Here is a 13236-nt window from a genome sequence, read left to right as displayed (position 1 = left end):
TTTTTTTTTTTTTACACTACGCGGGCCTCTCACTGTTGTGGCCTCTCCCGTTGCGGAGCACAGGCTCCGGACGCGCAGGCTCAGCGGCCATGGCTCACGGGCCCAGCCGCTCCACGGCATGTGGGATCTTCCCGGACCGGGGCACGAACCCGTGTCCCCTGCATCGGCAGGCGGACTCTCAACCACTGCGCCACCAGGGAAGCCCTGTGTGTGTGTTTTATATATGTTTATACGCAAATAAGTCAAACTACCATTGAGAACAAAATGTAGAACATTTTTCTTACTCAGAAAGTTCCCCAGTCACTATTAGCCTCAAGGTAATCACTATTCTGACCATATATTAGTAGCTTTGCCTCATTGAACTTCACATAAGTAGAGGTACACAGTATGTGCTACTTTGTGTCTGTCCTTTGCACTATGTCTTTTAAAAATTCACCCGTGTTGTTGCATGTTGCAGTAGTTGTTTTTTAATTTTTATTTATTTTCCTCTTTTCTTTGGCTGTGTCAGGTCTTAGTTGTGGCACACGGGATCTTCGTTGAGGCATGCGAGATCTTTCGTTGTGGTGCGCAGTCTCTTCGTTGTGGTGGGTGCGCTTCTCTCTTGTTGTGGCGTGCGTGTTTTCTCTCTCTAGTTGTGGCACGCGGGCTCTAGGACGTGTAGGCGCTGTAGTTTGTGGCACGCAGGTGCACCCAATAGTTGTGGCATGCGGGCTTAGTTGCCCTGCGTCATGTGGGATCTTAGTTCCTGGACCAGGGATCGAACCTGCGTCCCCTGCATTGGAAGGCGGATTCTTTACCACTGGACCACCAGGGAAACTACCACCAGTAGTTTGTATTTTTAATTTTTTTTCATTACTGGGTTTTATTCCATGGATCGAATGTACCACAGTTCGTTTAGCTCTTCTTTTGATGAGCACGGGCTCTAGGTGCACGGGCTTCAGCAGTTGTGGCTCGCAGCCTCAGTAGTTGTGGCTTGCGGGCTCTAGAGCGCAACCTCAGTAGTTGTGGTGCATGGGCTTAGTTGCTCCACAGCATGTGGGATCCTCCCGGACCAGGGCTTGAACCCGTGTCCCCTCCATTGGCAGGCGGATTCTTAACCACTGTGCCACCAGGGAAGCCCCTGTCAGTCATTTTTTTAATCATCTTGTCAATATTACAAGTTTGTGTGATATCTGTTTTACAGAAGAAAAAAACCTTAGGCTTCTTTTTGATATAATCCATTTCTCTTTGGTTAGATATCTACTGCAAAGCTATCTTCAATCAACAGATTATATCAGGGTAGGTTTACAATACGAGTATAATATGACAAACTCTTTTAAAAGTGGAAAAAGTCTATAAGCCAGAATTGGCTTATCTGCAGCACTGTTTTCTCTCTTTCCCTTTTCAATTGGACATGTATTCAGCATGAAATAAAATAATGAGTTAAAGGGAATCCAGTTTGTGTGTCTGAGTGATTATGAAGTGTTTATGACAGCTGCTAGGCTGACACTCTCTGTAATGGTGTTACATTGGCTTCTGAACACCTTCCAGTCTGCCTCCAGGCATGTGTGTCTGTGTAGTCTGAGTGGTTTTACATTAACATCCACCCTGAGTAAGATCTTTTGACTACAGAAGTGTTACTTGCAAATGGAAGATACCATTAGGGCTGCTTCAAAGCTCTGGAATGGTATTTGGATTGGTGATGCTGAAGTAATGGCTCGGGTTTTGAAGTGTAATGTCTAAATCTGCGTTGCATAACCGGAGGAACGTGTGAGTTTAAACTGCTTTTCTTTGATCTTCCTTTCAAAAATCAGGCTGAAGGAGAAAGGTTAAAGTTGCCTTAAAATATTCCTCTCTATGTGTGTAAAAATTTGGAAGTATGAAAATATGATTACAAATTCCATTCATTATTTATGTTCTGCGGTTTTCATATTGTTTTTGAAACTTACTTCCTTCTTGCCTCAAGTTTTGTATTTTGAATTTAGTGTCAAGACCAAAATACAGACTCGGTTGCTGTCTGCTTTATGTGGTTAGCAAATATCTGTTCTATAAGTTGTTAGTCCTCACAAATATGCATTTTAGGTGGTTTCTGTGGTTTGCATTTTTTTCTTGATGGCATACAGAGTAGGTTATGGAGATACTGACACTGACATTAACTGAATCATTTGTGGTTAGCTAGGCAGAAATAAAACAAAAAGCTTGTCCCCTCCTTCCTCCTACTTTTAGGAGCTTTCAAAAGAATTACATTTTTACCATTAGGAATACTTTCCTCAATGTGTGCTATCTTAAGTTTTTGATATTGTTGGAGCAGAACTGTAACACATAAAATGACCACCTGGCAGTGACTTGTTCAAGAAAAAAACCCCGAGTTTAAAAACTGTTTTTGAATACAGTATTAATGGAGATTCTGATGCCTCTTTGATCTGGTCATTTAGGGGGAATATTTTTCTCTGTTTCCTTATGTCTAAAATGAAAATATATCATCAGATTGGCTCACAGGGTGAGAGAGAGCTAGAGAGAGAGCTTGCTTTGTAGTGTGATCATTACTCATGTAGCTACGTGCTGTCCTTCTGTTGCTTAGGAACCAAATACCTTAGTATAAGATGGTACTTCCCTCTCCTTCCCCTATCTCTTGTTTTATGTTTTTAAATTTTTACCCTTTCTCTCTAACTAAAAAAAATATACGCATATATATGTGTGTGTGTATATATATATATATATATATATATATATATATATGTATTTACCTTTTCTCCTTATTTAAAAAAATTATTGTTGTTACTTTGTAAGTTAAAAAAACTGGCAGGAATTCCCTGGCAGTCCAGCGATTAGCACTCCGCAGGCTTCCACTGCAGGGGGCCCGGGTTCTATCCCTGGTTAGCACAATGTGCCCAGAAAAAAAAAGAAAGAGAAAAGGCCAGGGCTTTCCTGGTGGTGCAGTGGTTAAGAATCCGCCTGCCAATGTAGGGGACACGGGTTCAAGCCCTGGTCCAGGAAGATCCCACATGCCACAGAGCAACTAAGCCTGTGCGCCACAACTACTGAGCCTGTGTGCCACAACTACTGAAGCCCATGCGCCTAGAGCCCATGCTCCGCAAGAAGAGAAGCCACTGCAATGAGAAGCCTGCGCACTGCAACGAAGAGTAGCCCCAGCTTGCCTCAGCTAGAGAAAGCCCACACACAGCAATGAATACCCAGAGCAGCCAAAAATAAGATAAATAGAATAAGTAAATTTATTAAAAAAAAAAGAACACCAAAAACTGTCATGAACCAATCTTCGTTTTAAAGAACTTCATCAGTTCAGTTGTGTTGTATGTATGATTACTACATGTGAAACAATTAGCAAAGTGATAACTTATATACTTGTTTATTTAAATAGACCAAGTAAGGTCCTTTTGTTACTTTGGGAACTGAATTAATTAGTGTAAAATGTTATCGGCTCTTCATTCCTCCCATCTCTCTATATTTTTACCTTTTATCCCTATTTTGGGTGGGGTGGGTATCAAGGAAGGTTAAAATTTATTTGTGGAATTTTCACATTTTTCATATATATGAAAATAAACACTAATATACTATTTTTAAAGCAGTTTTAGGTTTACATAAAAGTTGAGCAGAAAGTACAGAGAATTCCCATGTATCCCTCATCCCCCGCATTTTCCCCTATTAACATCTTGCGTTAGTGATGCGCCACGTGGCTTACAAGATCTTAGTTCCTGGACTAGGGATCGAACCTGAGCCCACGGTAGTGAAAGTGCTGAGTCCTAACCACTGGACCACCAGGGAATTCCCGAGGTACATTTGTTAAAATTGGTGAACCAGTATTGACACATTATTAACTAAAGTCCATAGTTTACATTTTTCTCCTTAACGAAAAAGTCTTATTTGTTATTACTTTTTAACTTTAAAACTAATGAAGCACTGTTCTTATTAAGGACTTCATTTAAACTCTGTCTATGTGGCTGGTACATGTGAGACAATTAGAATAGATTGATAATTCTACATTTGTTTATTTAAATGGACAGTTTTTTTTTTTTTTTGCATTACGCGGGCCTCTCACTGTTGTGGCCTCTCCCGTTGCGGAGCACAGGCTCTGGACGCGCAGGCTCAGCGGCCATGGCTCACGGGCCCAGCCGCTCCGCGGCATGTGGGATCTTCCCAGACTGGGGCACGAACCTGTGTCCCCTGCATCGGCAGGTGGACTCTGAACCACTGCGCCACCAGGGAAGCCCCTAAATGGACAGTTTTTACATCACTCTTGGTAGGAAAACCTGTTGCAGGTAAAAACTTTACATTAACCCAGAAAGGTTGGATTGAGCGTGGGATATTTGCCGGCGAGAGTGGCGACTGCCTTGATCTTGAGTGGGAGTGTGAAGACCAGTGTGATAAAACCTGCTGCGCAGATGAGGTGCTGCTTGCCACTCTGATAGTAGTCCTTTTCTTGAGAGCTGAAAAGCTTAGGAAGTAATATACCAGTGGGTTCAGTAATGAGTTGTACCAAAATGTGTTTTATGATGTGGTGGTGTAACAAATTTCCAGGTATTAAATGTTAACAACATGTTTTGAAAACAGGGAGGCAAAGGCAAATTAAGTACCATTAAGATTGAATAATGATGCCAACATAGACTTAGTCGTTTATTTATCAGTTCATTCATTTAACAAGCATCTTCTTGATTTAACTCTCTTGTTTCATATTTTAAATACACAGTTTAGCACCTTTGCTTTGTGAGATAGATATGTCATTACCCTTATTTTAAAGCCAAACTCAGATTTAGCAAATTTGTATAGTTTATAAACAGAAGTCCAGTTTATTTTCTATTGTGATAAACTGTTGGAATCGTTGATGTTGCTGATGTGATATTTGTAACTGATTATCTGTCATACTGTACGCACTTGGCATTGTTGCCATAGGCCATGATTTTGGGAAAAGAATAAAACTTCCAGGGTCTTACCTGTGGGCTGCTTTTACTCTCTTTGATTTTCCAAGTGGAATCAGAGGCATTACTTTTTGGAAAGCTCAGGTGTGAAAGATACTTTTGACTGAAAGTCAGGATGTGCTTGAGTTAAACACAAAGAATTCTTTTTCTGATGTCTTTTATGTCTGATGGCTTGGTCTTTTTTTTTTTTAAGAAGATGTTGTGGGTAGGAGTTTATTAATTAATTAATTTATATTTGCTGTGTTGCGTCTTCGTTTCTGTGCGAGGTCTTTCTCTAGTTGTGGCAAGCGGGGGCCACTCTTCATCGCGGTGCGCGGGCCTCTCACTATGGCGGCCTCTCTTGTTGCGGAGCACAGGCTCTAGACGCGCAGGCTCAGTAGTTGTGGCTCACAGGCCCAGTTGTTCCGCGCCATGTGGGATCCTCTCAGACCAGGGCTCGAACCCGTGTCCCCTGCATTAGCAGGCAGATTCTCAACCACTGCGCCACCAGGGAAGCCCTTGGTCTTTTAATTTATATTTCCAGTGTAAAAATCCCTACTGTATGTGATGTAGCCATTTTGAAAAATAGGTAAATTAATACCTCTTTTTAAGTTTTTTAGAGATTAAACCTTGCTGAAGTATTTATCAAGGAAAACCTGCTAATCATTACCTTTTGTATTCGAACTGCTTGATCTATAGGGGAAAGATATAGTAATTTTTGTATGTTTCCTATCTTTAATAGGGACTGAATTTGCTTTGAATGTTTGTGTGAATTTTTACAAATCAACATTTTTCCACTTCAAGGGCTATCATTTTTTAATAACCCAATCATTGTACCTTATATGGGGGGAGAGATTGCTTATTACTGGATTTGGAATTAAGATGTGAATTCAGTTAGGTATAAAAAGCTCTAGTTTTTCCAGAGCTGCTGAAATGAGTTCTTGAATTCAGTCATAATGCTGGAAATCAAGGGTCCTCCAGGATAAAACTCTTACATCATGAGCCCTGATGGAGGGCCACTATAATAAAGCCTGTTTGTTTATTTAGTTTGAGGCAGCATTGCTTTTCCAAAGGAGGCTAATTTATGCATTTTACTCACTGTGCATAATCTAAATCCAAAATTTATTAGAATCAGGCAAATATATTGGGCAAGAGACTTTATCAGACTGCTCATGAGAGAGTATAACTAAATTCCAATAATAGTATGAAAGGGTGAAACCTCCTCTGAAGAAAATGCAAATTAAAATACGGTGAGAATCCCACTGAACATCCACCAGAATGACCCCAACTGTTGGATGTGGAGCAGGTAGAGAACTCTTTTACACTGGTAAATTGTTCAGTTACTGTTGTTAAAATCTACAAAATATGCACATATTTCTAATACAGAAGCGACTTCAGTACTATATACCCAAAAGAAATACTTAAATATGGTCACTAAATGCCATGTGCAAGAATATTCATAGTAATCTTCCTTATGATGTTACCAGTTAAAAAATGGTAAAATCATGACACTCATACAACTGTAAAATGGACATGTGTCATAGATTTTATTTAACTTATTAATGAGGTGTTGGACAAGTTAACGCTGGTTCAAAGGAGAATCTGATGAACAGATATAGGGAATTAGGAATGCTGAAATGACCCTGAGATGCAAACCTAGCTAATAGCCTGTTGGGAAAGTGTATACTGCTTGGAATCTTTTTTATGAGTGGAATTCAATTGTATATCTACTAAACAAGTTTCATTTGCATTTCTGTGGGCAAGAGTCAATTGCCTTACTATTAGTTTTCTACAACTTACAGTATTGTAAAACAGCCCAGTCAAGACAAAGGTGCAGATTCTTATAGAATCAAATAATCCCAAAGGATCCACTATATAACTCTTAGTAATCCACTGGAAGAACACACAGTAATCTTTTTCCCATTTGAAAGTTTGTTGCAATTTTTCCTGACATCTTATGAGCCCAAAACTAGAAACAACCTAGAAGTCCAGCAACCAACAGTAGAATGGATAAATTGTGGTCTTTTCATGCAATGGGAATCTATATAGCAACAGAAATAAAAACTACGATCATATGCAACAATACAAATGAATTTCACAGGCATGTAATGTGTGAAAGAAGCCATTCACAAGAGAGTACATACTACGTGATTCCATTTAAATAAATTTGAAGAAGTAAAACTTATGTGTGAGAAGTGTTAGAAGTCAAGATAGTGGTTATGGTTATTCTTGCCTTGGGTTTGTGAGTGCGAAGGGCTGTGGAGGGACCTTCTGAGTATCTGTAATGTTCTGTTTCTTGATGTCTCTGCTGGTAACAGAGGTGTATTAACATTGAAAATTCATTAAGCTGTACATATACCTAAGATTTATGTATTACTGCTAAGTCTGTTATCTTTCAGTAAAGTTTGCTAAAAAGAATCAATTGGAGAACACAATTCTCCATTTGACCAGTGTCTAAAAGGGAAGTTGGGGGTGTAAATATGTACTATTGTCCTAATTCTGTGTCGTTGTAGAGCATTATTATTATTGTCCTTTGTGTTTGATTGAATTTTCTATTTTGTAGTCAGATGCCTTTGAAAAGTCATCAGGATTTCAGAAACAAGTTTGGTTCTGAGGGCTAGATGACCTTCATGTGCTTTCAGAATTCTCTTTTTTTTTTGCGCCCCCCACCCCCAGATTTTATAGCCTTTTCTCTATGTGTATGATTGTCTCGGCTGTTATAATTTCCTTTTGCCTTAGGTTGAGCTGTGAGATTCTAAACTTGTACTCCCCCCCACCCCTTTTTGGTTTGGTATGTAATTTGCATATTTTCACCATGTGAAAGCTATTTTCTATGGTTGGAAAAGATTTTTTTCCAACAGTGTGAACAAATCATTCTTTGTTCTCCTTATTGTGCCTCCAAACTGGTACGTCCGGTTTATGCTCCAAACAACAAAAGCCTGTCATCAGAAATTAAAATGCCAGTAAGAACAAAGGCAGAGACCCATGAGGAACTATTGGAGAGGTTTCCTCCCTGTTTGCTCCTCTCCCCAAGTTACTGCAGTTGCCAGGAAGTTGGAACATTGCTTGATACACGCCTTTCTTGTAGTTCTACCCTTGTATTTATTATTGTTGGTTTAAAAGTGAACTTAGAGCTCCTGGTAATTCTTCTCAGGATCAGTAAAATCCTCATCTGAGAGATTCTTTGCTGTTTTCAATGAGCTCTTTCTAAGAAATCTAAAAATCACTTTGAAAGCCTTAAAAAAACTTCATCAGTTTTGACATTCATTTGAGAGCAAAATTGCCAGTGAACATACTGTATAAAATGATTAGAGGCAATTGAAAACGGCAGCTAAAGCGGAGCCTATAAGGACATAGCCATTCTCTCTGTGTCCTACCTAAAATGTGCACGTCTTACCTATATACACGTTATTAGCACTGTCTCTGTTCTGAAATTGTATTCCAGTATAGAGTTTGCCTATATTATTGGGAGAGTTCTCTCCTCTGGGAAGTTTGATATTTGTGACTCACTTAGGATACTTTAGAATTATGCTTCTAACAATTTTGATTTTAACATATTCACAAACTTCTATACATAGTAATAGTGCTTCCCCCCACCTCCCTTCCCTGATGTGATAATTAAAGATTCTAGGACCTTAACTTAGGTAATGAAGGATCGGTAATGAATGTGGAGATGCATTTTGTAATCACTCCTAATGTTTTTTGTCTTACCTGTTGCTGTACATTTAAAGAGGGATTTAGAGTAGAAGCTTAGAATAGAATAGGGCATTTAGGTTTGTTTTAAAAGCTGTTATGCTCAAAAGCATGGTGTGTTCAGATTTCAGAATGTTTTTGTATATCAAAGTAAGCTCTTGGGTATTAAATCCAGTGATAACAAACGTTTATCATATTGTGAATATGCCAAGACAGGTTTGTTTTATTCTTTATTGTTTAGTATAATTTAGTATAGCAGCTCAGTTAAATGTGATTAGACTTTTTAGCTTTAAGGCTTTATTTGATAGGACCAAAAGCTAAATGTTAGACTTGTGGCATATGGAAATAATAGTACAGAGCAGTGAATTTTGTGTTAGAATACTATGATTTGTTATAGGTATAAACCTTATTTGTGAGAGGTGGTTTTCATTACTCTGAATTATAATTTCAGTGCAATTTCTACAGTATTGTTTTTTTTAATTTTAATTTTATTTATTTTTATATTTATTTTTTAATTTTTGGCTGTGTTGGGTCTTCGTTTCTGTGCGAGGGCTTTCTCTAGTTGCGGCAAGCGGGGGCATCTTTTCATCGCAGCGCGTGGGCCTCTCACTATCGCGGCCTCTCTTGTTGCGGAGCACAGGCTCCAGACGCGCAGGCTCAGTAGTTGTGGCTCATGGGCCTAGTTGCTCCGCGGCATGTGGGATCTTCCCAGACCAGGGCTCGAACCCGTGTCCCCTGCATTGGCAGGCAGATTCTCAACCACTGCGCCACCAGGGAAGCCCTACAGTATTGTTTTATAATTTATTTTTCATTGCATTCTTAGTAGAAATAGTATGTATATTGAAGAATACTGTTTATCCATTGCCCAACAAACAATCTGTTTTCAAAAAGTAAATGACTTGGCAGCTTTGGAGGTAGCCAGTAATGCATCTATAATGTAATTGGACTGTATTAGTGATTTACCTTTTGGTGAAAGTGTTCTTAAAATCAAAGAGGTGATGGTAATTTTTGGATTTCAGAGAATGTGTGATTACTGCATTGGGTGGGAGATTGAACAAAGTGACCCTTTAAGGATTTTTCTAAACTGAAAATTCTTCTATAAGAATAAAATGTGGACTTAAGAGCTGCAGTATATAATGGCAATGGTATTTTATTTAGAAAATTAATGTTTACAGAGGAATTTGTAGAGAGGTAAATTTAAGAAGTAAATTTAAGTTTGCTATACTGAGTTTGTAGCTTTTGTGTGTTTAATTGGTGATAGGTGGTGCTATTGTTGCATAGTTAGTGGCAAGAGCGTAGCATTCCTCGTATCTTCTGCTTCCCAAGTGCTATAGAGGGATTTGCCATTGTGGCCAATAAATACATTGTAATAATTTTTATAAGCTAAATGAATATGATGGCTCTTTAAGAGACAAAAATATTTACAGTTTGCAGCTCTTAAATTCGGGTAGAAGAGAAGCTGAAGATCTAAAAAAGTAGTTAATCTAAAAGACAGCTCTGCAGATTTATAGTTTAATATTGGAAGATCAATAAGCCTTTTATAATGTATACAATGTTGATATTTTAAATTCCTTGTTTGGCAGGCCTATTTTTAAAAAAATACCATCAGCGTGTTTATGGAATGTTTATCATTTTTATATCTGTTGTAAGTTCTTAGGTATTTAGAACGAGTTATTTCTATATCTGTTGTAAGTTTTCGGGTATTTAGAATGAGTTTTATAATATTTGCCATTTTCCCTATCTGATATTACATATTCCATCAAACACTTGAGAATTAAGAAAATGTATTGGGAACTACATTACCACTTATAGTAATCTGGAAAGCTTTTCTTAACATTATGATTTAATATGTTCAATATTTCATTTATCAAATTGTTCTTTGGAACCACTAATTCTGAAAAGCAGTTGTTTTCACACTTGACACAAATATTAGAATACCTCTTTTACTTTGGGATTAATAGGCTGCTGTACATCTGAGGAACAGATCTGATATTACTGAAAATGAAAGGACATTCATACGTGTTTGATCTATGTGTGTAAGAAGAATAATGACATTTAAAGATGCGTACATATTTTTTTATGCATAGAATACTGAAATTTAAAGCATCTTGAGGTCCTTTAGCACCTTTATAGTCTCAGCTTATAAATGCAAAGGAATATAGGCTTAGAGGAGGTAGGGGAAATGTGGAGATGTTGGTCAAACGGTGCAAAGTTGCAGTTTTGTAAGATGTACAAGTCAGGGGACGTAATGTTCAGGCATGATGACTGCAGTTAATAATACTGTATTGAAGACTGGAAAAATAGATTTCAGATACTCTTATCACACACAGAAGGTAAGTCTGAGGAAGTGACTGTGGTAATCATTTCACCATATATATGTATATCAAATCTTCATGTTGTATACCTAAATGTATACAATATTTACTAAAATATATTTAGAAAAGAAAATAAGTAATAAGGGTTTATAGAGGTTAAATGATTTACTCAACGTAGTTAATAGGTAGGGTTGCAGAACCGTAACTGGCAACTAGGTCATTTACCCTCCACCTCAGTGTTCTTTGCAACATGTTTTGCTCTTTTTCATTTATAACAATTTGCGAAAGTTACTACAACATTTAAGTTCTGCTTTTCAGAGTGCTAAGAATATTTATGTTTTTCTTACATAGAAAACTGAATACTAATAAAAAAAATCAGAGTTGCTTTGCTCTGAAATGGCAGGCAGTCACATAGGAACCGAGCAGACTTTAACAAACTGGTAGTTTATTAAAGATAAAAATTACAGGTTTTCAGAACAGACCTTTTATTTTCCTATTCATATTAAGTGCATGCTCTTATAATTTTCTAAAAATATTTATGATAATTTAAGGTATTAATATACTTAATGTGTATGGTCAGCCATAAATAGGTGTGTGAATGTACATATACTACATTTCAGACCAAAAATCGTGATAAAAATTCAGGAGATCTTGTTTTTGTATAATAATGTTCTGACCTGCATTTTCATTTACTGAATTTTTTTTTCTGTCTTTTGCAGATCAGTGGGGAAGCACAGGAGCTTTTTTCTGTTCGACATGGCCCAATTCGAGCAGCTAGAATCTTGCCTGCTCCACAGTTTGGTGAGTGTAGCCCTTAAGAAGAAACAGATCATTCAGAAAGAGGTTTCTCTTTTATTGGTCTTGGACAACAGACAGCAAGAATGATAACTAAAGTCTGTTTTCCTCCACGTGTCCGTACTCCTTCCCCTCCTCCCTCCAAGATAAACTCAGTTCTGTCAGTTGAGATGGAAATAGGTAATTTTAACCAATTCAGTATGGCCATTCACTTTTTGCTGCGGTTTTGATTTATCTTCCTCCTCTTTGATCTCCATTTAGTTTCTGACATTGCTGGCTCTTTCTTGAAGCCCTCTTCTCTCTTGGTTTTCATGGCAGTGCTCTTCCCATATCCCTTCCTTGCTGACTGTGCCGCTTTTGTTATGTTTCTGGTTTAGCTTTACTTCTGTGGGTATTCCCCAAGTCTCTGTTGTTCTCAGTGTCTTTGCTCCTCTTAGTTATACTTACTGCCTTGAAGAGCTTGGTTTTCACCATTATCTCGATTGTAGATGAGTCTGTTGTCTGTATTTACAGCTATGGCAGAAGTACAGTTTCGGGCTTTTGACCTTGGATCTCTGCTTTAAGAAGGAAAACTTCTTAATGTTGTATTTAAATATTATGTATTTTTAAAATTAAAAAATCAGATATATGGTTAAATTACATCTGTTATTTGGAAGCGTAAGTAATTCCCAACTCTTTAATGATCTGAGCTTTCTAAGGGTTGTATTTTCTCTTTAATTTGCCTATGTTCACTCAGTAATGCTTTTGTATGTGCACTAAAAACAATCATATTAATATCATTTGCATACTTAAAAAGAGGATATTAAAATATTTTAATGCTATTATATTTTTAAAGTTTGTACAGAAGTTGGGAAATCTTCCTGATAATACTTCTTTATGCAGTTATTTCTCTACATTGGTGAGAATGATGTTTATTAAAATGTACTACTAATGTTAGGGATTAATTTAATTATTAAATCTACTTAATTGAAATGGTAAGGGTGGAGGTAATAAGGCAACAATATCCTGCAGTCACGTGGAGATTTTTCCTTGTTATTGAACTGTATGGCATCTACAGTTATCAACTTTGTCTCTGCTTTACACTCTCTTTCTGTTTTCTGTTGTGTTTGTGTTTTGGTGAACTTTTTGACAAAGAAGATTGTTTTGGAATAACCAGCCTCACTGGATGGTTGGAATCAAGAAGAACTTTAGGGCTTCCCGGGTGGCACAGTGGTTGAGAGTCCGCCTGCAGATGCAGGGGATGTGAGTTCGTGCCCCGGTCGGGGAGGATCCCACATGCCGCGGAGAAGCTAGGCCTGAACCCAAAAAAAAAAAAAAAAAAAGAGCTTTATTACTAAAGGACTCTGCCATGTCTTTGTTTCTTTTGTATATAATTTACAGAGGCAGATTTTTCTCCTTTCATTTCATTTATGAAGTTCTTTTCTTTATGTCAATTATTTATTTTTTTAAAATTTATTTTATTTATTTATTTATTTTTGGCTGTGTTGGATCTTCGTTGCTGCAAGAGGGCTTTCTCTAGTAGTGGGTGGGGGCTACTCTTC

General features: G+C 37.7%; 1 protein-coding gene across 6 annotated transcripts in view; it reads left to right on the top strand.

The window, feature by feature from the left end:
• BCAS3 (BCAS3 microtubule associated cell migration factor) overlaps nucleotides 1–13236 on the top strand; it is a 575284-nt gene that overhangs the window by 35892 nt on the left and 526156 nt on the right. For all 6 annotated transcript variants that reach the window (XM_024757571.1, XM_024757569.1, XM_024757570.1 and 3 more), the window contains exon 6: nucleotides 11620–11701. In XM_024757571.1, the coding sequence (XP_024613339.1) occupies nucleotides 11620–11701 (82 nt within the window). The remainder of the gene's footprint in view (nucleotides 1–11619; nucleotides 11702–13236) is intronic.

Source organism: Neophocaena asiaeorientalis, unplaced genomic scaffold (assembly GCF_003031525.2).
Source record: "Neophocaena asiaeorientalis asiaeorientalis breed wild unplaced genomic scaffold, Neophocaena_asiaeorientalis_V1.1 scaffold327, whole genome shotgun sequence".
NCBI lineage: Eukaryota > Metazoa > Chordata > Mammalia > Artiodactyla > Phocoenidae > Neophocaena > Neophocaena asiaeorientalis.
The sequence above is the reverse complement of the archived record's forward strand: the minus strand, read 5'-3'. Positions and strand labels throughout refer to the sequence as shown.